Source organism: Euleptes europaea, chromosome 3 (genome assembly GCF_029931775.1).
Source record: "Euleptes europaea isolate rEulEur1 chromosome 3, rEulEur1.hap1, whole genome shotgun sequence".
Classification (NCBI taxonomy): domain Eukaryota; kingdom Metazoa; phylum Chordata; class Lepidosauria; order Squamata; family Sphaerodactylidae; genus Euleptes; species Euleptes europaea.
This window is the reverse complement of record NC_079314.1, coordinates 29,903,676-29,930,746: the sequence shown is the minus strand read 5'-3', so window position 1 is coordinate 29,930,746 and position 27,071 is coordinate 29,903,676. Positions and strand designations below refer to the sequence as shown.

At 47.2% G+C, this 27,071-nt stretch overlaps 1 protein-coding gene across 1 annotated transcript in view; it reads right to left on the bottom strand.

Moving 5' to 3' along the window:
* CSMD2 (CUB and Sushi multiple domains 2) overlaps positions 1–27,071 on the bottom strand; it is a 690,555-nt gene that overhangs the window by 97,135 nt on the left and 566,349 nt on the right. Inside the window, exons 37-43 of the mRNA XM_056846155.1 lie at positions 26,367–26,471; positions 18,733–18,851; positions 18,322–18,391; positions 12,181–12,297; positions 10,834–11,043; positions 6,949–7,137; positions 250–427 (exon numbers count right to left, since the gene is read on the bottom strand). Of these exons, the coding sequence (XP_056702133.1) occupies positions 250–427; positions 6,949–7,137; positions 10,834–11,043; positions 12,181–12,297; positions 18,322–18,391; positions 18,733–18,851; positions 26,367–26,471 (988 nt within the window). The remainder of the gene's footprint in view (positions 1–249; positions 428–6,948; positions 7,138–10,833; positions 11,044–12,180; positions 12,298–18,321; positions 18,392–18,732; positions 18,852–26,366; positions 26,472–27,071) is intronic.

The following is a 27,071-nucleotide window of genomic DNA, read 5'->3' as shown; positions in this document are numbered from 1 at the left end:
TTTCCTGCAATGTGCAGGAGGTTGGACTAAATGACCCTGGTGGTCCCTTCCAACTCTATGATTCTATGAACCAGATGTCAGATTACATGCATATCAGGCTGAAGTTGTCAAAGCAGGCCTTCTGCACCACTACCCTGCACAAGAGCCGTGCTGAGATCCTCCATACCCTTCCACCCACCATCTCCTCACCCCCCGGGCAATTGTTTGGGCCCAGCTGGCGGTTCTCTCAACCCACCCAGTCCCACTTACCAGGCAGTGATGAAGTCATTGTACGGCTCGGTTTGCAGCAGAGTGAAGTTGAGGAAAATGCCGTACCCGACCGACACAGTGAGCAGCCACAAGCACTCCTGGGAATTGGGATACTGATTGGGAAAGCCGGGGGAGTAGATGGTGCCATTGTGTAGAGTGATGTTTCCTCCGCAGGGGACTATGCGCAATTGACAGAAAAAAGAAAGGGGAATTTGATCAATCAAGTCTGAACTGGGCCGACGTCAGCCTTGTGTGGTCTACTACTTGTGGCCTGCTGGTCTGAGTTAAATTTAGCAAGAAAGAGTGCGTATTCAGGATGTCTCCATAGTTAAGGCAGAACTAATTCGTGCTTAGTGAACCTGACTCTGCACTCTTGCATAGGGATGCAAGAAAGGGTATTCCTGGAATATACCAAGAAACTCCCAGACCTTCTTTGCAGGTGGCTCTACCACCAACTCCATTTTAATGATTGTTTGCTTCCCGAAGCTTCCAAGCTGGCTCTTCTCAGAGTTCCAAAGTGGTGCACAACACAGGAAATAAAAAACAATAGTCATAAACAATACTATCACTTACATCACTATTACCCAAACGATAAAGCAGCAGCAAAGCAACAAGGAAAACAACCATAGAGACTAAACTGAAGTATGAAAGGGCTATGGAAGAGGAAAGAGCTTTCACTTCCTTGTGAAACCTCTGTAAAGATGGTGCCGGGTAGATTACCTAAGGAAGGACGTTCAAGAGCTCTGGAGCAACCAGCAAGAAGGATCTGGCACATGGGAAAGTTAGTCTGCCTAGGCTAAAATTTGTAGTAGGGGCTCTCCGGCTAATCTTCTATGTAGGTATGTATGGAAGGAGATGCTCCTTCAGAGATCCAGGATCCACATTGTTAAGGTCTTTATGGGCTAAAACCAGCACTATGAATTGGTGATGTTTTTCCACACCGACATTATGCCAGCTTAACAATTCAACCTTTGGTGGCATTTTGCAGCAACTGAATTTTCTGAGTCACCTTCATGGACTGCTCATTGCCATTCCAGCAGTACCCAGTGTTGGTTTCACTGGCGCCATTTCCTGACTTTCTATATGATGTCCAAAATTCAATATCTCCACCGCCAGGGAGACTTCCATATTTCTTTGCATGGGGAGTTGTGAAGGTTCAATTTCAGAAATGATAGAGAAGAACAGGAAGATAAGGTGCAAGGCCCTTGAACTTTCTGCCTATCCCCTTGCCCAAACTTGCCCAAACTTCCCAGGGCCCAAATCAGCTGGAGGGCCCCTGCAGCCAGCGCAGCGCCGGATTTATGTATAAGCTAAACAAGCTATAGCTTAGGACCCCACTCTCTTGGGGGCCCCCAAAAAATTTAAAGGGAAAAAAAACTGGATGTACATTTCCAAAATATAAGATAAAAAGCAAATAAAATAAAACCTACATACAGCAACAGTGTTTTGTGTTGTGTAGGCTTCTATGATATAAGCAATGGGCCCCGCCCACTAGCCTGCTCCCTAAAATATCACTGGTTTGCTCATTTCTATATATAGGGTGACTACATTCTGCAAGGACTGGTTGCATGGTATATATTCAACACAAAAAACAGTGACAATTTGTTGACAAAGGACAGCTGGACATATAAAGGGCCCCATTACCTTCAATAGCTTAGGGCCTCATCAAACCTAAATCCGGCCCTGAGCCAGCATAATGGTTAGGTCTTGCAAGGGACACTGAGAGATGGAGACCAAACTCCCCTCTATGCATGACACATTCAATCACTGTTAGGGTTGCCAACCTCTAGGTCAGGGATGGGGAACGTCAGGCCCGGGGGCCATATAAGGCCCGTGAAATCATTTGGTCTGGCCCTTCATGGGTCCTGGTAGATCTCTAGCTCAGAAGGATGCTGCCCTACCTAAATCTCTTGGGCCCAGCTGGGGACAGCTAGAGCTCAAAAGCGAGTTGCTCTATGTGGCAGACACTCAGAGCTGTCTTCAGGCATGCCTCTTGGCTAAATGTTTGACCAAATATAGCAGACTAGTTTTTAAGTTGACAATTTTGTATGGCCCGCAAATGATGTTATAAACATCCAAATGGCCCTTGGCAGAAAAAAGGTTCCCCACCCCTGCTCTAGGTACTAGCTGGAGATCTCCTGCTATTACAACTGATATTACAACAGTCAATAGAGATCATTTCCCCTGGAGAAAATGGCCACTCTGGCAATTGGACTCTATGGCATTGAAGTCCCTCCCCTCCCAAATCCTCAGGCTCTGCCCCCAAAACCTCCTGCCGATGGCGAATAGGGAGCTGGCAACCCTAGTAATGGTGCATTCATGGTACGTTTCATTTTTTTTGTTCTCATGCAGTTCTGCCCTGCAGCCACTAGGGGTGCAGGGAAGGCAGAGCACAGTAAACAGGAGTTGTCCTGACCCTGCTGGCTGGGCCTTTCTGCAAGGTCCATTAGGAAGCTGAGGGTAACAGCCAGCCAAGTGATTTGTTTTGTTGTGATATTTGATTTGGGTCAAATCCATATGGGGGGCCCCAGGTATGGAATCTTTGACTGGGGGCCCATGGTGGCTCTCAGCAGCCCAACCAATGCGGGGTGCACAGCCCTAGGCACGGCCCAAGGGATGGGCAGCTGAGTACCCAACCACTCCTCTGCCTGAAGACCAGCTAGGACCAAGGGCCTGGTATGGTCCCACAATAGGATTCTGGGGAATGCACAGTGGTTCACCCAGGGCACTAATCGGACATGTAGTGGGAGATAGTTGTGAATTTCCTGCATTGTGCGGGGGGTTGGACTAGATGACCCTGGTGGTCCCTTCCAACTCTATGATTGTATGATTCTATGTCGGAGCTCATGTGATTGGAGAGCGAGCCCTAGGACACATCCCGTGGAGGCTGCACACTGCAAGGGAAGATAGGTAGAGGGGGAGCCGTTTCTGGGGAAGCTCGTCCATCACCACTAATCTTCTTGAGGCGGCGAGCACTGTCCGAGGAACCCCAAGAGCACTGTTCTAAAACCGCTGATAGACAACGGCCCATTCATCAAAAGATCATCAAAAAGAACTCCGCGCTTCCAAGACAAAAAAAAGTCTGCGGCGTTCCAGAATCAAGGCGGCTGCCCGAGCAGGAAAGATGAAAAGGGCGTGCTGACTACTCTTCCCCAGCCTATGGTTGTAAAGGCTGTCTCTCAGCGAAGGGAGCAGCGTGGGGCGAGTCATTAAACTTACTCCAGCGCAGCAAGGTGGATGTTAAAGACGCAAGGCCAGGACGTGATCAAAGGCCCGCTCCTTCTACCTTATTTACTCCGCTGCCAGCCTTGTCATAAATTTTTGACTCTGAGAGCTGTTTGAATACGGAAAGGCGAAAAACTTATTGAAGACAGTAAAACATCTTTCTGATCATGCTAACAGGGGGGAGGGAAGGCTTGGGGGGGGGAAAAAAGGAGAGCAAGACCATAAAGCGAAGGCTGTCTGTCCAGGGGCCGGCAGTCATCTCTCAGACCACACAAATCACTGGGAAAGTGATGAGGTGTTTTAAATAACCGCCAGGAGATGGGCCAGAAGTGGCAACTAGTGGGAAAGCAAATTACTGAGGTGTGTGACAAGGAAGGGAGAAATAACAGAGAGGTCCAATTAACTCCACGGTGTGTGCAAGGGAGGTTTTGCAGCTTTCTCTCAACCCACCCAGTCCGACTTACCAGGCAGTGATGGAGTGGGATCTAGGCAGGAGCGGAATGGCCATTATAGACACCGGGGCTTTTCTTGGTGGGCCAATGCCCACCCCCCACCTGGGCTGAGCCAGCCTAGTGGAACTGTAGAAGGGCTGTGCCCGGCCTGGCCTGGCCTGGCACTAGGGTTGCCAGCTCCGGGTTGGGAAATACCTGAAGATTTTGGGGTTGGGGCCTGCAGATGGAGGGGTTTGGGGCGGGGAGGGACTTCAATGCCATAGAGTCCAATTGCCAAAGCACCCATTTTCTCCAGGGGAACTGATCTCTGCCATCTGGAGATCAGTTGTAATAGCGGGAGATCTCCAGCCACCACCTGGAGGTTGGCAACCCTACCTCACACAGCGAGCGGGGTGCTTGTGCCCATCACTCTGCACAGGCCAGCTGCCTCTCCCTTCAACCTTTGGGCAGGAGGAGCTGGTAGGGTTGCCAGGTCCCTCATCACCACCAGTGGGAGGTTTTTTGGGTGAAGCCTGAGGAGGGCGGGGTTTGGGGAGGGGTGGGACTTCAATGCCATAGACTCCAATTGTCAAAGCGGCCATTTTCTCCAGGTGAACTGATCTCTATCGGCTGGAGATCAGATGTAATAGCAGGAGATCTCCTGCCACCACCTGGAGGTTACCACAAAAAGTCACAGCACAATGGCCACAAAACAACAAGTCACTCGGTACTGGATGCCAACAATTTATGATGCAACAATAATGTCACAGCTATAACTGTTACTATCACTCTACCTAACTGTACCTAAAACATACAAAATATATATACAATCAATATACAAAAGACTGGACAATGTCGAAAGGTGAAAACAAGGTGATGCACAAAAATGCGGTGTTGCTGTCGAAAGTCCCAAACAGGGCTGCAGGCGTAACTTCCCTTTGCGCCGCCGCTGCTGAGTGAAATTTAAAGGGACAGTGCCCTTCGATGGAAAGTCTTTATGCGACTTAAGGCATCTGAAGGTAGTACACAGTCCGATATCAACTGGAATTTAAGCGATGCAAAATAGGGAGGATCCAATAAACCTATTTTGATGATTACGTCTTCAGTTGCATTTTAAACATCAAAATGGACCTTTATAGTGTTAAACACACCAAATATTTATAGGGAATTCATTTCCAGTCATATTTTTACTTCTATGAATTGTGTTATCTTGTGTTAAACAGAGGAATACTTTGATCTCCTTCCAACTAGGCTAGATAGCTCTGTTTTGTGGCCACTATGCTGTGACTTTTTGTAGTAACTACTTTTATAGCACAAATCTTGTATTTGTTTTACCACCTGGAGGTTGGCAACCCTAGGGGCTGGAGCGGGAGGGGCAGGAGCGGGAGGCATGCAGACTGTTTTTGGGAAGCAGACTGCCTCTCCCTCCTTTGCGAGGGTGGGACCAGGGAAGGCTAGCAGATGGGCCGTTTCCCAGGGTCATTTTTTTCCCTTCCCAGTCCACCCCTGGGTCTAGGAGTTGCAACTTTTTTGCCTTTTCTACCAGAACAGGATTCTGGAGCCCCACCCTCCACCCCCCTCTGGAAAAAGCTACGCTTCTCCCTGAAAGTCATTCCAGATGAGTAGCTGTGTTAGTCTGCAGCAGCAAAATCAAACCGGCGTGCCAGGGCATAAGACTAACAACATTAATTCCAGGGTAAGCCTTCATGAGTCAGTGCTTGCTACATAAGATGCATGGGAATGTATGACCATTAAGCAGATACATTTATTTGCACATTTCTCTATCTGCCTAATGGATGTGCTATTCGGGCATCCAATGCAGTCACCTCTGACTCATGCTGAAATTAATTTTGTTTAAGGTGCTGCTGGACTTTTCAATTTCCTGAGAAAATGATGGAGGACAAAAGCTCTCTCTCTCACAGGTCATTTATGCCTGGGAGTTTTACCTGAGGTTCGCTGCTGGCTGGACCCACACTTTCCGGTTGGGAATCTCTGCACCAGCAGTTTCCAAATGCAAATCAAGTCCCCGCCCTTTTAAAAGCTGCTTTGTAATTGGCTTACTTTGCAGTGCTTACTGTGAGAGAAAATCCCCCCCAAAAAACCCCAACCGCTGTATAAAAAAGCATTTTAAGAACAAAAAACAAAAACTGGAGCAATCTGAAAGGAAGGGGGGGGGAATCCAAGCCTCGGTTTTAAAAGGCCTTTCTTTTGCTCAGAAGGAGCCCCCAGGAAGCAGGAAGCATTTCAATCCCCGCCTCTTTACATGCTGCTTTGTGATTGGCTGTGAGAGAAAGCAAGCTTCTGGGTCCAGTGCTTTGCCTTCTGCACGGAGGCTTCGGCCGGGCTGAGCTCAGGGGAGAGGGAAGAGTCGGGTTAACAGGGGAATGGGAAGACCCAGACATTGCGAGGGCTGGCAGCGAGGTAATTTCTAATAGACGGAAAACTCATGCAGAACTCCAAAGAGCAACCGAGTCAGACAGGGGGCGAACGTGAGTCCAAGTACCCATGCATAAATGACCACGTACACACCATTCCTCCATGCCTACTACCCCTCTGGTATCACATTTAATCTAATCACGCCTGCTGATGTCATTTACCTGCTATTAACATTTGCACACTATTGCCATTGGGAGTCTGAATTTACTCACATTCTAGCTGTATCTGAAGAAGTGAGCTGTGGCTCACGAAAGCTCATACCCTGCCAGAAATTTTGTTAGTCTTTCAGGTGCTACTGGACTCTTGATATTTTCTACTGCTACAGACAGATTAACATGGCTACCCATCGTGATCTATACACACCATATCAGCATTTAAAGGTACACTGGGTGGGTGGGGCATGAAGAAAGAACCCAAACCTCGCTTTAAGCTGACATTAAACAATGGACCTATATATTGGTTAAACTGATTTATGAATGAATGATAGATGTCTAGATCTTAAAATAACACACACTGCCAGAAATCATGCTTGGGTGCAAGGATCTGTCTTTTTTCCCTTTCTTACCCTCTGTCCACTCTTCCAAAAGGCGACTCAATAAAGCCATACCTTCACACCTAGGCAAGGGATGTTCCCAGTTTCTATTGGTTCCATGTTGACAGGTCAAGACCGGATGGCCAATCAGCTGGTAGCCAGGAAGGCACTCGAAGGAGATGGACTGGCCCACGCTGTAACCAGCTCCTCTCACGATTCCGTTAGCAAAGGGTTCCGGGTCAGGGCACTCTTGGAGTTCATAGGCTGGAAACAAAAAAGAGGCAGGAATTATGTCAATATTATCCTTCCTCAAAGCTTGGGAGCATCCTCTGTGAACATCCTCTGCCCCTGGTTCCCACTTCTTTTGGGCGCAGCCAAGTAAGAGATGTTACTTTTTTCCCCTTTGTCTGTTCAATGGAGTGGAGCATATTCTTTTAGCACGGTTGCCTTTGGACTCTTTTTGGGTCTGGAGGAGTCTGGGATTCATCGTCTTTAAGGACACACCTATGTGGCAAAGTCAGGCTGGGGTTCTCCCTTCCCCTCCCAAACACTGGGGAGGCATGAGCATGAAATTCTTCTGGGGGGGATTTTATGCAACTGATTGCTTTCCTGATTGAAACCCAATCCAAAAAGGATTAGCACTTTTGGGGTGTTTTAATTAAGTTTGCCAGGTCCTTCTTTGCCACCGGCGGGAGGTTTTTTGGGCGGAGCCTGAGGAGCGTGGGGTTTGGGGAGGGGAGGGATTTCAATGCTATATAGTCCAATGGCCAAAGCGGCCATTTTCTCCAGGTGAACTGATCTCTATCGGCTGGAGATCAGTTGTAATAGCAGGAGATCTCCAGCTATTACCTAGAAGTTGGCAACCCTAGTTTTAATACCCCCCTCCCCCCCAGCTTTTTCTTGGTGTCTGCACAGGCCGTGAACATGGGGGACAAGTCCCACAGATTTTCTCTGAAGTCCCATAGCCCCATATCTGTAACCCAAAATTCAATGATACCTGGAAAAACACAACCATGGGTTGCAAAATACACGAACAAAAAAGATAACGGAAACAAATCCTTTCACAACTACCCCTTTGTGCTCTATAAATATTTTTTTTCACTTTTAAAACTACAAATAGCTAATGTTGAAAGGGTTTCTACTCTTTTTTTGTTTCTATGATGCTGAAGAGCATAATTGTGCACTTCTGTAACATAAAAATAGGCCATAACAAATAGAGCCCCCTTCAATATTTAAAGGGGTTTCTATCATTTTTTATTGCTTATTCCATTTGGCAGGAGTGCCCAATTATGCTTTTTTTGAACTACAGAAACAAAACCCCTTCAAAATTAGCCCTTGGCAGGCCAAAGATACTATGCTTTTTAAATAAAAAAATGGCAAACAGAACCAGTGTTGAAGGGATGTGTTATTTTTTTTTGTTTTGTTTAGTTGCTGCAACAAAAGTATTCATCTTTTCCAGGATCTCTGATTCTTAAGCTTGCAGATGCACTCAGTAACTCATGGAATTTAAATCCCTCTTTTGACACACATACTCCCTCCTGGGTTTGTGGGCCTCTTCAAAGACACCAGGAAAACAGGGAGGAGCAGTCTCCTTTTAACCCTCACATTCTACTCCCATGAAATTTGATGGGAAATCATCAAACTGAAACCCCTGGATGAAAGGAAGAATGAATGCTAACAGGGACAGAGCTGAAGGAATCCTCTCAGCCCTAAGTGAGGATCCTGGAACTACACTGAGAAAGATATAGGGCCCCAGGTCTCCTTTCCTTATTGTACCTTCCTCTGGGGAAAAAGGAAGCTCAGTGGAAGATAATCTGGGGATGAAAAGTTAATATTGCGAATGCTTCTGTTGTAACAGTGCCCCAGTGGGTGTGTTATGTGCCACCAGGTAAAGGTAGTCTGCTGTGCAAGCACCGGGTCATTCCTGACCCATGGGGCGATCACATCCTGACGTTTACTAGGCAGACTATTTTTTATGGGCTGGTTTGCCACTGCCTTTCCCACTCATCTACACTTTACCCCCCAGGGAGCTGGGTACTCATTTTGCTGACCATGGAAGGCTGAGTCAACCTTGAGCTGGCTACCTGAAACCGACTTCCGCCGGGATCGAACTCAGGTTGTGAGCAGAGCTTTTGACTGCAGTACTGCGGCTTACCACTCTGCGCCACGGGGAAGCAAGTCACTTTCAATTTATGATGACTATATGAATTAATGACGTCCAAAACATTCTATCATTGACATCCTTGCTCAGGTCTTGCAAACTGAAGGCTGCACCTTCCTTTATTGAGTCAATCCATCTCATGTTGGGTCTTTCTCTTTTCCTACTCCCTTCAGTTTTTCCTAGCATTATTTTCTTTTCCAATGAGTCTTTTGGTAGTGGGACTTTTTGTTTTGCCTGGAAATTCTACCCTAAACATCACAAATTGCTCTTCTTTTCTTTCTAGTCATTCCTTAGAATTAACCCTTTCCATTAATCTTTTGGCTTCACTTGACCCGTGTGAAACCAGACACCGAAATATCATTTCTTCTCTCTCCTGCCACTTTTGAAATAAATATATATCGAACAGCCAGCTTGTTGGAGAGTTCTGGGGAACTTGAAAGCTCACCGATGGTTTTGTGATAGAATGATTAGTCTTAATAAAAAAGCTATTACAAAATGCTTGTTTGGGGAATTTTTCTACACAGCAACCTTACAAGCCAAGCGGCAATATGAGTCACAAGATTCATTCCCATTCATCCCCCTCTTCCCTTTATTTAATGAAAATATTTCTATCCTGCGTTCCGCCCAAACAACTCCCAATGGCAACAATAACAAAGCCATTCAATATAACTAGTCAATTAAAAAAGAGAAGTCAGCAGATTTCACACCACAGCAAGATAAGGACAAAAACCAGTGAATTAACTAAGCAGCTAATCCACTGCTTAACAGGATGCCTTTTCAAATGAGCATATTCTTTCAAAATATTTTCTTGCATACACACAGCTAACCTTCAGTCACACAGTGAAGATCCTTGTGCTGTGGCAGCTTCTGCCACTGAAGCAACGTTTTTAAAAATCTGCACAGCCAGTCAGACCACCAATGGCCAATCAGAAGCCCTTCTGGGCAAAAGTACACCTTCTATGCCCACTTTCTAAAAACACATGGTGGGTGCCAGGAAAGGTGTCAGCGGGCACCATGCCACCCTCAGGCATGACACTGGGGACCCCTTATGAAGACTATCTCAGCTTAGGGACATGTTTCCTGTGTTTATGTTGATCTACGCCAGGCCTTTTGGTGGTTCTGGAGAAAGATAATCACCACATTTTTCTTTCTCTACACTTGGAACTAAAATGAGGTCTCCAGGCTGCACGTCAGGTTGAATTCTCTCCAGGATCAGATTAACATGCCTATTATATTAGATGCTTTGGAATGCAGGCAGGACAATGCTGCTGCAGTTGTCTTATTTGTGGGCTTCCTGGAGGCACCTGGTTGGCCACTGTGTGAACAGACTGCTGGACTTGATGGACCTTGGTCTGATCCAGCATGGCCTTCCTTATGTTCTAATTCTAAGGTTGAACTCACCCAGAAAATTCACTGTGAATTATCTCGCCTGTATCAGTAGGGTGAAGAGCGCTGGGCACGTTAGAATCATGGCCTGAGACATCTCTTGCACACCTCTCTTTTTATTTTGTAACATCCAGCTTGAGAAAGTGTTTTGGAGAACTCAAAAGCTTACCCAGCATTTTGTGTCATTGTAGCTGGCCCTAATAAAAAGTATAATGCGGATTGTGGTTTGTTTTTGGATTTGGGACCAGTTGTAAACAGCTTTCGTTAGGATTAAGGCAGGCTTTTGTGTGACCCCTTGACAATCTTTTATAGGGCATATCCTCAAGGCATTATTTCCAAACATATCCCATGTTCAGAGCCCAGGGATGGGATGGTTGCACCATCTGTGGTTCACTCAGCCGCCTCCTACTTACCTTGGTATTCTATCTTAAAGCCAGGCTTGTTCTGTGAGTGGTCGCTGTGGAAACAGACTGTGGTTTCATGTGATGTGGAGAGGAGGGAACCCGGGAGGTCCGTCCCACTGAACCTGCTGATAACGTTGCTGGTGTCGTAAGGCCCGTTACGGATTTCCACAAAGTCATGATTGGGCTCCGTGGAAAAGTTCAAGAATTGGATGTGAGCACCTGCATGGGTTTTGGGAGTGTGGGGGGGGGGGGAGAGTCAAGTCAAGTCAAAAAATGAGGCTGGGTTTACATGGACAATCCCCACCCGCACATGTAAAGTAGGACTTCCATAATTTCTGGTAGCAGTCCCACCCCTTTAAAAATAAACACCTGAAGCACACTTGATCTTTACGCCCCAAAATGTTTATTTTGAGAGTGTGAAAGAGAAAGTAAGTACCAGAACACCCTAGACCTGAGAAGGGATTCCTAGACAGCACATAGCAGTTCAGAGGCCTGGATGCAGCTCAGAGGTTCCCAAACTTTTTGAGTCATGGAGCACTTTTCAGGAGAGAAATTCATCACGAAGCACTAATTTTCACCTAGCACCTATATACTAAACCGAATGACAGTAGTATTTTTCTTTCCAATCTCTTCATGGAGCACTTGGAGATGCTTCGCGGAGCACCAAATGCTCCACAGAGCACAGTTTGGGAGCCTCTGGGCTACAGAGTAGGGTAATGCTACATCTGTCCTGTCCAGACCTAACTGCAGCTTCAGAAGAGCAATGAATGGTTGGAAAAGACACAGGAGGAAAGGGCTAAATCCCCTTTCCTCCAGACACCTTGCCCCCCTCATCGAAACAGCCAGCTAATGTGGTTCTTAAAACACTAACACATACACACTCAAGAGATCCTAATGACAGATCTCTTACATCACTTTTGGGTGTACCTTCAGGGTTGGTGTACGCATGCAATAGTATTGAGGGTGGGGGGAGAGATGTAGCTAGTAGTTTCCCAAGGTGGTAAAATGGAATTGACCATTTTAGACTGCAGGTGGAGGATCACATTTTTAATGTTCTCCTAGGGGAAAAATTCTCTCTGCAGCTAGAAAGCTAACAATGCAGGGAATGGGATGGGTTAGAATCCTTCTTGCTTCACTTTTTAAAAAACTTACAAGGGTTTAAAGATGAGGAAGGGAACACTCGAAAGTAAAAAAAAAGAAGACTACTCTGCCACGTCAAAATTCCGCCACCTCATTCTCCTGTCCATGCAGATGGGCATGAACTGGTCCAGCCTGGGTCAGACTAACAAAAGTATTTATGCAGAGATTTAGTCATTCGCAACTGTTTATCTTGCAATGGAGAGGGCATTCTCTTACCAAACCCCACTGGAAGGGATATCCGCCACGTGCAGTCGCTGTTGCTAGGGTAATTTCCTGGGAAGCCAGGGCTCAGAATCACCCCTTCCATCTCTTCCATCGTCCCACCACACTGAGCTGTTAAGACAGAAAGGAACTGCGTGTCAAAATAAAAATAAAAATCGACCATGACCTTGTTTGTAGTTTACCCTGAGACAATGGACGAGTGACCAGTTACCATTAGAGCCAGGGTGGTGAAGTGGTTAAGAGCGGTGGTTTGGAGAGGTGGACTCTAATCTGGAGAACTGGGTTTGATTACCTACTCCTCCGCATGGGCGGCGGACGCTAATCTGGTGAACTGGATTGGTTTCCCTACTCCTACACAGGAAGGCAGCTGGGTGACCTTGGGCTAGACACAGCTCTCTTAGGGTTCTCTTAGCCCCACCTACCTCACAGGGTGTCTGTTGTGGGGAGGGGAAGGGAAGGTGATTGTAAGCTAGTTTGATTCTTCCTCGAGTGATAGAGAAAGTCAGCATGTAAAAACCAACTCCTCTTCTTCTTCTGCTCTACTAAAAATTAACAGCCAGCATATTTATAGAACAAAGTTTCAGAAAATATCAGAACGGATGCCTGAATGATGTCAGTTTAGCTACTTCTCAGGTTTGCTTCTGACTGAATCAACTTGGCTCAATCACTCCTTGCGTAAATGTGTGAATGCGCATCTATTTCCATGGAGCCATCACAAAATGCCTTTTTAAAATAAAAAATAAATAAGCAAATAAATAGCCGGTAAAAAAACCAATTCTCTTTAAAGCAAACCAAGTCAAAACAGTATATAAGAATTCAGATTTAAATCCCAAGGGGCAGTGAAACCTTGAAACCTGCAGTGGTACATTCTACACATACTGTAAAATGTGGTGGTAGAGAAGGCCGCTCTATTTCTGAATGGAGGGGTGTGTTTATGGAGGGGAGGATTACATTTTTAAAAACGAAGAGGGGAAAACTTGAAGTGAATCAAAAACCAGAGCAGCAAGGAACCTCCTTACTCATATGTTAGTTGCCCCCTCCCCCACAACTTGCAGGGACTTATTTTAAAATATGGGGCACAGAGTCCACCTCATTATTTTATTAATTGGGGCTATATTCTATGCCCACTTCAGAGACTGCAATGTGAGTAAAAGCCTGGCAGAAGGAAAACTACAGCAGAGGAGGCATTTTTCTCTCTCTCCCAAGCCCAGAGCTCCCAGCTCTTAGTTATACTAATGGCTCTGGCCAAAGTTAAGAACAAAAGGTTTAACATCTAATACCTTGTTGGAATGTCATATCACAAGGGGACAGAGACTGGGAAGGTCAGAGAGTATTTTATTCCACTTAAGGCAGGGAGGTTAGAACTGACCCCATAGGGGGATTGTCTACAGTATTACCTCATTCCTCTGCATATACAGATCTGGGCTGCACTACATTGAATGGCAAGGTAGAATTCTGGACTGTGCACCTATACCACTTCTGACTACAGCCGCCGGAGGGCTACACTCACCCTGAGAAGCCTTTTGCTAAGAAGCTCGGAATCTGATAATCAAGTGCATCTGGGATAGAAGTTTAACAAAGACATGTCCCATTTCTGTAAGCTGCACACCTGCAGGAAGCTTTGTGTGTGCACGCGGGGAGGGGTTCAAATATGGCACACATACTTACATTTGCATTCTGAAGGGCTACATCCAGGATTCTATTGCGTCATTCGGCGTAATGAACATAATAGCTCTAATCATATATTTGTCACTCCATTTATGAGCGTGCGGACGCGGTAATAAGGCACTTCCAAGCGTTGCGGCTCGGTTAATGGTTTGGCATTTGCCCTCCAAAAACGGTTCATAAAAATTGTGAGCACTTCCAGCTTTTCCAGAGGAAACCAAGCACATTACCAGTCACATCTCATGTGGTTACACACTAGTCTAAACCCATAGATTTCAATGGTTTTAGACTGGAGTAACTCTGCCTATGGAAGAGCCCCGTGGTGCAGAGTGGTGAGCTGCAGTACTGCAGTCAAAAGCTCTGCTCACGACCTGAGTTTGATCCCGATGGGAGTCAGTTTCAGGTAGCCAGCTCAAGGTTGACTCAGCCTTCCATCCTTCCAAGGTGGGTAAAATGAGTACCCAGCTTGCTGGGGGTCAAGTGTAGATGACTGGGGAAGGCAATGGCAAACCACCCCGTAAACATCGTCTGCCTAGTAAACGTTGGGATGTGACGTCACCCCATGGGTCAGGAATGACCTGGTGCTTGCACACAAAGCCAGCTGGGTGACCTTGGGCTTGTCACAGCTCTCTTAGAGCTCTCTCAGCCCCACCTACCTCACAGGGTGTCTGTTGTGGAGAGGGGAAGGTGATTGTAAGCCCGTTTGATTCTCCCTTAAGCGGTAGAGAAAGTCGGCATATAAAAACCAACTCCTCCAACTCCTCCTTTACCTTTACCTAACTCTGCCCCATTTTCTCTTTGGAATCCTTCTGGTCGTTAAATGTGCTGATGCCCAATAGGACCACCACCACCCCGCCTTCAGAGGTGGTCCACAAATTGTATAAGATTCACCTCCAAAGGCGGCGTCTGGATGTGAGAAAATCTTCTCCTATTGGACCATCCACCGAGAGCCCGGGGAGCATATCTCCCCTCCAAAATGGTCTTGCCTGGTTCTTACCCAGTTGTCTCCTCCTCCAGCCTTGTGTTGGCCCCCTATCTGTCTCAGCAACCTGGTATACCATGAGGTGTATAGGGTCAAGGCTAACAAGGGAAGCAGGGCACTGCTGGGCAAAGCTGAACCAGGGCTCTGGACTCCCATCTTTGTGTTCTGTGTAAAGCCTTGGGCGCTGTCAGAAAGCGATGGGTCGTTTGCATTTCCCTGACCTCGAGGTGTGAAGGGCTAAGAACAATAGGGAGTAAATAGCCTTCCTCGCACACTCAATGAAGCGCTCTGAGCAGACACTTGGAACTGATAAGAAAAAACATATCATCCCATCAGCAATCAGGGGCTGTTCAGAGAACACTGATGAGCCCTTTTGCATATCTGAACCACCCTCCAGCCTCATCTAACATGCACAGGAGATTAAGCCAGCCATCTCCTATCCACTCCCTCCCTTCCTGGGAAAACCTCCCAAACATCTAAAATTCTATACTAAAGTCATCACCGGTACCCAATCTGGCAAGCCCAGGTATTCTTCCACATTGACAAACCTCATGCCCCTTCATATTCTAATATTTCAGCCATCAGAGGAGTAATTAACTCTTTTGAAGAAGAAGAAGAAGAAGAGTTGGTTTTTATATGCCGACTTTTTGTACCACATAAGGGAGACTCAAACCGGCTTACAATCACCTTCCCCTCTCCACAACAGACACCCTGTGAGGTTGGTGGGGCTGAGAGTGTGTGACTGGCCTAAGGTCGCCCAGCTGGCTTCGTGTGTAGGAGTGGGGAAACAAATCCAGTTCACCAGATTAGCCTCCGCCGCTTATGTGGAGGAGTGGGGAATCAAACCTGGTTTTCCAGATCAGAAACCACATGAAGCTGCCTTATACTGAATCAGACCCTTGGTCCATCAAAGTCAGTATAATCTACTCGGACTGGCAGCAGCTCTCCAAGATCTCAGGCAGGGGTCTTTCACACCAACTTGCCTAGTCCCTTTAACTGGAGATGCTGGGGATTGAACCTGGGACCTTCTGCATGCCAAGCAGGTGCTCTACCATTGATCCACAGCCACTCCCTGGCAAGTCCATTGTTTTTGCCAGTTATTTCATGCAGCCTCAGGGATCATTTTTGCTATAAGTATTGGGCCCCCTTGACATTTACGTTGTGTGTGAGTTTCTTGGATCCGACACCCACCCCTTACGTCCGTGTAAAGTCCTTTTATTTCTGAGAGACACTGGTTCGTTTCTCTGCCTCTCAGCTCTGCTATCATTTGGACGTCACATTTCCTCTGGATTGGTAAATATCACCCTCAACCCTCATATCTAGGGTTGCCAGGTCTCTCTTCACCACCGGTGGGAGGTTTTTTGGGCGGAGCCTGAGGAGGGCGAGGTTTGGGGAGGGACTTCAAGGCCATAGAGTCCAATTATCAAAGTGGCCATTTTCTCCAGGTGAACTCATCTCTATCGGCTGGAAATCAGTTGTCATAGCAGGAGATCTCCAGCTAGTACCTGGAGGTTGGCAACCGTACTCATATCCTTGTGTCCAACCCCTCCTCCCTGTTATTTCTTAGGCTCTCATGTGAATCGGGTGCGTGATTTTTGCTGTGTGTGTGTGTTTCAAACTATTTTAAAATAAAAATCCATTTAATTTGGAAACCAATGCTTCTTTATTTAAGAGTTTTCCAAAAGGGCCTCATCACTGTAAAAGCTGCTATAAAAGATCCTCTACTCCAGCTTCTTGCAAGTTTAAGTCTTCCGTGCTAATTCTTCCAACTAAAACGGAGACTGCCTAATTGGGGTAACATTTGGGGCACTACTGTGTGTCTCTGCCTGCATAGACCATGGCCGGCCTGCTTTTTCAATCGACACAGATACCAGCAGTGCAAATTCCCTTCTATTTAACAGCTCATTATATGGATTTTTTTCTGCTGACTATGTTACTCCTTAACGCCCTAGTCCCTACCCTACCCCCTTGATGTCTACTTAAATGGACCCCTCCTCAATTATTTAAAAAGGAAACATCCAAATTGAAAGAAAGAAGGGGAAAAAACTGGTTGAACATGTCTTGCAAGGGGACTCTGGAAAGAGGAGGGGGGAAATCTACTGTTACATGAACACATGAAGCTGCCCTGTATTGAGTTAGATCATTGGTCCTTTGAGGTTAGTATTGTCAGTATTGTATACTCAGACTGGCAGCGGTTCTGCAGGTTTCACATCACTTACTATCCAATCCTTTTAGCTGGTGATGCCAGGGATTGAACCTGGCATGTTCTCCATGGAACACTAGGTTTTCTTACGGGGCCCATGGAAGACAGCTTGAAAGACTTCTGAATTAAAAACTCAACCTGTTCTGCACTCTACTGCAGCTCTACTGAATGGGGAGGAGGAGGAGGAGAAGAAGAGTTGGTTTTTATATGCCCACTTCCTCTACCACTTAAGGAAGAATCAAACCAGCTTACAATCACCTTCCCTTCCCCTCCCCACAACAGACACCCTATGAGGTAAGTGGGGCTGAGAGAGCTCTAAGAGAGCTGTGACTAGCCCAAGGTCACCCAGCTGGCTCCATGTGTAGGAGTGGGGAAACCAATCCGGTTCACCAGATTAGCGTCTGCCGCTCATGTGGAGGAGTGGGGAATCAAACCCGGTTCTCCAGATCAGAGTCCACCACTCCAAACCACCACTCTTAACCACTACACCATGCTAGAGTGAAGAGAAAGGCAGAGCTCAGTTTAGCAGTTAGGCAGACATTGATTTACAGTCTTAAAGCTTCAGGAAGGGGCTTCAGGTGCCTTGAAAAAAACGTAACTCATTCATTACGTTCCAAGCGATGAATGCAGAAACACAGCTTGTCAGTAAACGTATCCTGTCTAACACAGTTCTGCATCTCTCTGTGGCCTTTAGTTATTTACTCATTCTAATTTCTTGTTTTATCCTCACATCAACCCTGTGAGATAGGTTAAGCGGAGAGTGCACAACTAGCCCAAAGCGAGCTTCCATGGCAGAGTGGGGATTTTGAAGCTGGCTCTCCCAGATCCTTGTCCGACACTCGTTCAAACACCAATATTCAGCTTTGAAATGGAGTTCTGAGTCTGCAGTCATCACTGTTTGCTCCAGAAAGCAGCTGCAGGATTGGTTCGGCTATTTTAATTATATCTTAATCACCACAGGGCAGAATTATCTGCTTGTCCAGATAGCTCTGATTTTTGAGGACTGGGTCATCTGACTCATACAATCTCCAATACGAAACAAGGGCATACTTCTTGTTATAAGGGCAGGGTTATCCTGGGCACAGTAGCCAGACTCTGGATCTGGAAATGAACATTTATCATTCATCCATCATTCATCTGGCTCTTTAAATAAAGGGACTCTACCATTTTTTCCCCTCACTCTTTTCACTGCCAGTGAGGAGGCAGCTGCCCAATCAGAATTTCGGGCAACTGCTCCAATTCAGCCTTGGGTAGATTTTAATAATGAACAACGATAGTATCCTACCAATACAGAGTGGAGGAGGATAGTTCCAACGCCGGACAGTCCCTGGCATGCAGGAAATGTGAGAATGTCCCTGGAGAAAGAAATGAGATCATTAGTGGGTGGGAGATGCATAACAAACTGAAAAGAGACTTAATGGGGGAAAGTGAGAGAACTTCTGTGTCAAAATTTAACAGAAGTTAAATTTGCACCAGGGAACCCCCAAAGCTTGTATATATTCACGTATTCCCCCTATGTATGCAATTCTTCGATATCTGTGGGACTCCCTAGGCCATCAGCCCTTCCCCAACAAGTTTCTCGACAAGAGCTGGGAGGATTTCCCCCCTTACCTGTTCCTTTATGGGTCCCTGGTTTTGCTCTGCCCTAAATATCACCCCACTTGAATAGCAACCGAAGCTCAATGGTGTTAAGTACCTGGAGTGCATAACCTGGTTCACACTGAAAGGACACAACATCATTCACCAAGTATCTCTCCCCGATCTTCAAGCCATTGCTGGGGACGGTGGGTTCTGGGCAGCTGGACAATCCAACGGCTGCAAAAGAGCATCAAGCAAAGAAGGCATTGACATGAGTGCGTGGGGCTGCAGGCAAACATTGTGGCATCTGTGGATGCTGGGCGGTAAGAACAGTCAGACTCAGAATCATAGAGTTGGAAGGGGCAATACAGGCCATCTAGTCCAATCCCTTTCTCAATGCAGGATCAGCCTAGAGCAGGGGTGGGGAACGTCAGGCCCGGGGGCAGTTTAAGGCCTGCGAAATCATTTAGACTGGCCCTTCGTGGGTCCTGGCAGATCTCTAGCTCAGAAGGATCTAAGACTGGCAATCCACCCCTTCCTGTGGACAGGAATAGCTTCTATTCAAGGCGGATATGAGTTTGTTTTGCCGAGAAAAGGAACCTTTTCCCCCATTGCACAAGAGTAGTTAGCTATGGAGTTGCTAGGACCTCCCAAGAAACTGTATTAATCCTTTCCCACCTGGGTCATGGAGAAACATATTCCCTCTGTACTACAAGAGGGCTGGGGGTGGAAGTGGCGACAATGGAGGGTTAAAGGGGGCAGGGCCAGAATGCGTGGGCGGGGGGGGGGGAGTTCTTAGCCAGTGTTTCTTCATTTCATCCCTGCAGGCAGAGGTAGCAGGAGCCGGCTGTAGAATCCAGCCCCGACCATGCAGAGCAGGAGCAACTCTGGCGTGCGGCTGGACGGCTACGCCTGGTGCGTAGCCATTCCACCAGGTGGGCGAGTGCGCCACTGGTTGGATACCTGCCTGCTTGCCTGTGCCGGGGGGTGTTATCTGGGGCAGCTGCCTGCTTGGGGCTTGGTCAGCTAATGTTTAAGTTGATAATTTTGTATGGCCCGTGAATGATGTGTAAATATCCAAATGGCCCTTGGCGGGAAAAAGGTTCCCCACCCCTGGCCTAGAGCATCCCTGACAAGTGTTCATACAGCCGCTGCTTGAAGACTGCCAAGGAGGGGGAGCTAACTCGCTGATGAAGTTTTCAGCATGTGTTTCTGTTATATAGAATGCTGGAGCCTAATTTGATTGACAGCGGGTTCTGTGCTCCTTTAGAATCAGCCCCTCCGGGCACTTTTTATCATTGCTGGTGGACATGTAAATCGGTCCAGAAATTTTGGAAGAAAATACATAAGAACATAGAAGGCATTCTCGACCATAAGATAATATACGATCCCAAACTATATCTACTGAATAAAACCCCAGATAGCATTGACAAGGACCAACAAGGGGCGAAAACGCATGGTCGCTTTATCCTCCTTTAATCCCTGCTTCAGCCAGGATTCAGCCAGGACTGAATGCATGCGTTTCACCTAATGTGCATTCGATCCTGGCTAAAACAGGGATTAAAGGAGGATAAAGCGACCATGCGTTTTCGCCCAAGATATGTTAAAATATTTAGTTACAGCTGCAAGGATAGTTTTAGCATCGTTATGGAAAACAAATAAAATACCGCAAATCGAGACCTGGATTGGTAAAGCATACGAATATATTACAATGGCACAACTAACCGAAACACTACAGAAAGAGACTCAAAACCAAAATAGAGACAAATGGAAATCCTTCTATGAATACACTAAAAGAAAAAAATGACAACGAAACCTTATAAGACACAGCAGATTCATACTTGAGATTGAACACAACAAATTTATAAGTTAATGAATTATGACACCTTATAAGGGGGCGGGACTGGATATATTAATGCTGTATAATATCTGTATAATTATATATCTATATATACTTTTCCCCCCTTTCTCCCTACCCTTCTTTCCTTCTGTATCCCATTTATTATTAAAAATCAATAAAAATATTTGTTAAAAAAAAATAGAATCAGCCCCTCCCTTCTAGTGGCAGTTACTTGTAACCAACGCTGTTAACTGTCATTCACTCAGATTCTGATTTCTGTCAGAAGTTCTCACTCTTAAGTCTCACTCTGTGTTCGCTCTCTGCCTCACACTCTATGAAGAAGTAACAATGTTTCAGTTAATATGAGTAGAAAAGGGCAAGAGTCCAGTAGCACCTTACAGACTAACAAAAAATATTTTCTGGTAGGGTGTGAGCTTTCGTGAGCCACAGCTCACTTCTTCAGAGACAGCTAGAAATGTGACTTCTAGCTGTCTCTGAAGAAGTGAGCTGTGGCTCACGAAAGCTCACACCCTACCAGAAAATATTTTTTGTTAGTCTTTAAGGTGCTACTGGACTCTTGCCCTTTTCTACTAAAGTGAGCTGAAGAAGTGAGCTATGGCTCACGAAAGCTCACACCCTACCAGAAAATATTTTTTGTTAGTCTTTAAGGTGCTACTGGACTCTTGCCCTTTTCTACTACTGCAGACAGACTAACACGGCGACCCACTGTCAGTTAATATGAGAAAAGTAGTAGAAACCTCTTAAGAAAACGTTGTTTATTTACCGTATATACTCGTGTATAAGCCGAGTTTCTCAGCCTAAGAAAAAGGCTGAAAAATCCCAACTTGGCTTATACAGGGGTCAATACGGTAATTGGGCGGTTTCTCCCGCCAGCCAGCTGATTCCCCCCCACCCCCCCAGCGCGCTCCCGCCGGGCAGCTGATTCCCCCCACCCACCCCCACCGCGCCTTCTGCTGTGCGGCGTCAGCGGCGGTTTCTCCCCCCCCACCCCCCCCACCTCACCCGGGCTGGTCCTCCCGCTCTACAGCTGATCTGCGGGCCTCCTCCGGGCCTCTTCCCCAAATGCGGCCGCCATTTTAGAGCGCCGATTCGCCGCCTCTCCGAGTGAGTAGGGGGTTCAGGGGCTCTTCCCCCTCCCCCCTTGGATGGCACTGGGGTCGGGGTGGGTTGGGAGGGCCCGGGAGGCCGGCGGGAGGGCAACCCGGGGCAGGGGCGAGATCGTCCCTGCGCCCTAAAATGGTGGCCTCCATTTTAGAGCGCAGCATTACCGGTAAAGGGAATTTCTTATTGACCCTCGGCTTATACGCGGGTCAATAAGAAATTCCCTTTTCTGGCCTCAAATTTGGGGGGTCGGCTTATACTCGGGTCGGCTTATACTCGAGTATATACGGTATTTAAAGGACTTTATAAACTTTTATTAAATACAGTTTTCTTCAATTTAATATGTGTGCTGTTCATATTCCTCCACATAGCTTTTGGCTGTTTTGAACTCTGCTGCTTTATACAGGTGGAATATCCTTCACCAAGTGAGCGCTGAGATATTGCCCCGCATAAGGGATTGGAATAATTTCCATTCCCCCTCCCCTTACAGTTTCTCTCACTCAGCTGCCACATCGGACTCAAAACAGCAGCCACTCTCAGCGGACTGCCTGATGGTGCACTGACTTTTCCCTGCCGCAGGTCCCTTGAGTTTTGTTTCTAAGGGGTCTGATCTGGGCCTTGCGGCTGGGAAAGGGCTCAGAGCTGCAGCATCTCAGGCCTGAGGCATGTCAAGCGCAGACTCCGCTTGCGTGCCACCATCCGGAAAACTGCAGGGCACTCTTAAAAGGGACAGGCGTCCCGGCCCCTAAGACGGCTTCTGATAAGATAAAAATGAGCGTGTCCACCATGAGCACAGATGGAATGAAGACGACTCTCTTCGGCTGTCTTGAAAAACAAGAACTGGAATCGTAACCAGTCATTGGCAAACACGTGGTGAATCAAGGCCTCCAAAGCCGACAGCTGAGCTCTTTGTCTTTTGGGCAGCTGGTCTTATGCAAAATCCCAATTCCTCCTCTGTCCCTGCCAGGGCTCCTGAAAGCAACCGGCTTCTTCCATGGGAGCTGAACTTTGAAAGAGGACGCCTCTTCACTTGGAAGCGATGCTTCTCCTTTTACACTCAAAAAGCAAGTTTGGGGAAATGCCAGCCTCTTCCACATAGCCCGTTTGAACAGAACAGCGTTGACTTGGGTGGTGCAGACTTAGGAAGCTGTCACACTGAGACTGGCCACGCCACCCCCGCCCCCGGCCAATATTCTTTACTCTGGCTGGCAGAGGAGATCTAAAGTATCCTGGTACCAGCATGGGTATAGGGTAACTTTCTGCTGCATTCTGGCTCAAAAACTGGGGTGAAATAAATGATGGGCTGGGACAGAATATTGGTCGGAAAGTGGCTGAAATGGTACCTCTCATCTTCTGCTTCAAGGCCCACAAGAGAGACACTGCCAGTACAAAATATTACGTTTCTTTTACCCCTTGCTCAAACGAAATAAAATGGGACACTTCTGTTCATCCCTAAAGGCTTGGCTACCACCAACGAGGGATGGCCGGGAAGTTCAAAGCAGAATGATGAATGTGGGAATGAGCATAGAGACAGAACTGGTCGAGCCACTTGGTTCCCCTTGGTTCCCAGTTTGGTTCAGGAGATCCTCTGATCTCCGTCTGATCCACCTGCTGGGCAGGTCCATTCCTGCTGCTGGAAGCAAAAAAGGTCCAACTAGGGGTCCCTTGGTGAGTGCTATGATTGGTGGTCATTCGAAAAGACAATAATGCTAGAAATTAAACATAGGTCGGTTATGCATGGGTAACTTCACTCACGTTTGCCCCCCAGTCTGTCTTGGTTGTTCCTTACAGTTACGCATGAGTTTTCCCTCCATTAGAGATTACCTCACTGCCAGCCCTCACAAATCCTGGGACTGCCCATACCTCTATTAACCCGATTCTTCCACCTCCCCATAGCTCAGACCACTTGAAATCCCCATGCATAAGGCAAAGTGCTGGACAAGGAAGCTTGGGGGAGGGATGTTTCTTTCACAAAAAGAACTACAGACAATTACAAAGTGTGCCAAGAGGCGGGGATTCAAATGCTTCTTGCTTCCTGGGAGTTCTTTTCGAGCAGAAGAAAGGCATTTAGAAATGAGGCTTGGGTTTCTCCCCCCCCCCAATTCCTTTTAGGGAGCTCCGCTTTGTTTTTGGTTTTTAAATTCCTTTTTTAAGCAGCACTTGGGTTTCGGGGGGACTTCTAAGCACTACAGCCAATTACAAAGTGGCATTTCAAGGGGCGAGGACTCACAAGCTTCTTGTTTTGAGCTTGGAGACTGCTGGTGCATAGCTTCACAAGAGGAAAGGGTGGGTCCAGCAAGCAACAAACCTCAGGTAAAACTTCCATGCGTAAGCGACCATAGTAGGAAAAGAGGAAGAACCAACATGAGATGGACTGACTCAAATATAGGAAGCCACAGCTCTCAGTTTGCAAGTCCTCGGCAAGGCTGTCAATGACAGGACACTTTGGAGGTCGCTAATTCATAGGATCGCCCTTAAGTCGGAAGCAACTTGAAAGTACATAATACACACGATTGGGGGTACATTCAGGAAACTTGATAGCACAAAAGCATCACATGTTCATGTATTGGAGACTGAACCTTGGACTTAATGCATGCAAATATGTGCCGAACCACTCTGAGCTACGGGTGCAGAGAGAGACCGCTAACCACTTTAGAGGGGATTTTAACTGGGAGAAGCCTGCATCTGTGGCAGCAGTGAAGGTAGGGTTGCCAGCCTCCAGGTACTAGCTGGAGATCTCCTGCTATTACAACTGATCTCCAGCCGATAGAGATCAGTTCCCCTGGAGAAAGTGGCCGTTTTGGCAATTGGACTCTATGGCACTGAAGTCCCTCCCCTCTACAAATCCCGCCCTCCTCAGGCTCTGCCCCCAAAACCTCCCGTCAGTCATGAAGAGGGACCTGGCAACCCTAACTGCAGGCAGGGGAAAAGACGTACTGAAGCAAACCTACATAAACAGAAAAGAGGCCTGGGACTCCGATCGTGTGACCATGGAAAGCATGCCTAACAAAAACAGACAAGGTGCTCCCGGGCATGAAGAGTGCCCATGTGCACAGAAGCAGCACCGGGCTACTGAGTTTCATTCCGTAAACCAACAGCAACTTTCTGTGAAAATGACCTCGTCTGGTGGATTCCCTCCGGGGGTTGGCACTTGTTCTTCACATCTCAGCTGCTATGAGTGGCATGAGAGGCGCGACACAGCTGCCTGGGTGACGTGAGCCAGGCTTCTGGCTGTGAAGGCTGCAGCGGGCTTCGCATCTCACTGATCAATGATTCAGTGGCTAAGAAACTGGTGAGAGTGCTTGCGGTATTGCAGCATCCATGCACCTGATGATTTTGAGGCTATTTGTGCCCAGCAAACAGCACAAAAGTACCTTGTCCTGATTAGCATTTCCCCATCTAAGTCCCCCCCCTTTAATATTAATACCTGAAAAGACTGTTCTGGCAGCAACGTCCCTTCAAAGGCCAACACAGCAATCCCAATAAACTCATTCTCAGGCATAAAAAACATGCTCAAGAAATAAAGCCCTTAATGAATTAAAGGCTCTTGTCAGCTCAAAAAACACACTCATGGAGAAAGCTCCCAGTTTGCCTCTGCTTTACTCCTTGTGTCTCTGGGAAGCTTCTGCTGGAGGTATCTAGTGTTCTTATCAAAAGTACACCCACCAGATCAGTTGTGTGTGTAAAGTCCTGTCAAGTCACAGCAGACTTATGGCAACCCAGTAGGGTTTCCAAGGCAAGAGACTAACAGAGGTGGTTTGCTATTGCCTGCCTCTGCATAGCGACCCTGGACTTCTTTGGTGGCCTCCCATCCAAGTGCTAACCAGGGCCGACCCTACTTAGCTTCTGAGATCTGATGAGATCAGGCTAGCCTGGGCCATCCAGGTCAGGGCCGCAGATCAGTTAGTCGCTCAGAAACAGTGAGAGAGGATGATTGTTACTCCTTCCATCTTTCAGGCAGAAATGGGCCTCCCACTTCCATTCAGAAAATTTGGCCCTCAGCTCCTGGCAGCCTGATAAATTCTAGGCCACAGTCCCTAAGAAGCCCTTTATCCTGACAAGTGTCTTTTTCACCTTTATAAATGCTGTTTTCCCATTAAAAGGGAGATTCCTTGCTCAAATCAACATCTATCAACTGCCAACAGGCACCCCATTTTTTTATACCTCTCTATGTGCTCAGCGGGAGGGAAGGTGGCATAGTGTAGCCCGATCTCAGAAGCTAAGCTGGGTCAGTACTTGGAAGGTACATTCTAGCTGTATCTGAAGAAGTGAGCTGTGGCTCACAAAAGCTCATACCCTGCCAGAAATTTTGTTAGTCTTTAAGGTGCTACTGGACTCCTGCTCTTTTCTAGTGCTAGAATCTTTGGATGTGATTCACACTGGAAAAGAAATCCTGGGGCTGTCCAAGTTCACATCCCTGCACACCAGATCCTCACGTGGTAGCCGCAACAGAATACACACAACACTGATAACAGAACCTTTGTGAAACAGATCCTGCCTGCGACAACCCAGCCTGGGCAATGTGCATGCGCCAAGAAGAACCTCCTGGTCCAGTGGTCCATCAAGTCCAACATCATGTTTCACACATCAGCTAACCAGCTGGCCTGGAGGGACAAAAAACAGGCCACAAAGGCAGAGATCTCCCCCAATGTTGACTCCTAGCACTGGTATTCCGAGACGGACTGCCTCTGAATGAGGATGTTCTATTTAGTCACCATGGCTAGTAGCCACTGACGGACCTCTGCTCCCCAAATCTGTAACTCCTTTTTTAAAGCCACAAGTGTTCTTACTTTTGTACTCCAGGTGAAATCCTGCGGCAGAGACGCTGATGTCAGAGTAGAAATGCAAATACAGCTGGTTGGAGGTGCTGTTGAGCAGGGCCGGGACAGTTGCTCCTAGGAGACAAATACCAAGAGGCAAAGGTTGCAGCCTTCCCCTCCCTCTCCCCCATGAATAGAATGAAGTCAATGGGTTGGATCAATTTTTGGCTAAAAGGAGACACTTATATCAGTGGAGCACAACTGTCCTGCCTCCCCGCCCCTTTCCATAACAGCCCACTGTTCTCCCTGAAATTCTGCTCTGTGGGGTGACTGGAGGCCCGCAGGAATGGTACGAGGGGCAAATCAAGGGTCTGCAGCAGGAAGGAGGAATTGAACATAAGAAAAGCCATGCTGGATCAGACCAAGGTCCATCAAGTCCAGCAGTCTGTTCACAGAATGGCCAACCAGGTGCCTCTAGGTAGCCCCCAAACAAGCAGCATTGTCCTGCCTGTGTTCCAATGCACCTAATATCATAGGCATGCTCCTCTGATCCTGGAGAGAATAGGTCTGCATCATGACTAGTATCCATTTGGACTAGTAGCCATGAATAGCCCTCTCCTCCATGAACATGTCCACTCCCCTCTTAAAGCCTTCCAAGTTGGCAGCCATCACCACATCCTGGGGCAGGGAGTTCCACCATTTAACTATGCGTTGTGTGAAGAAATACTTCCTTTT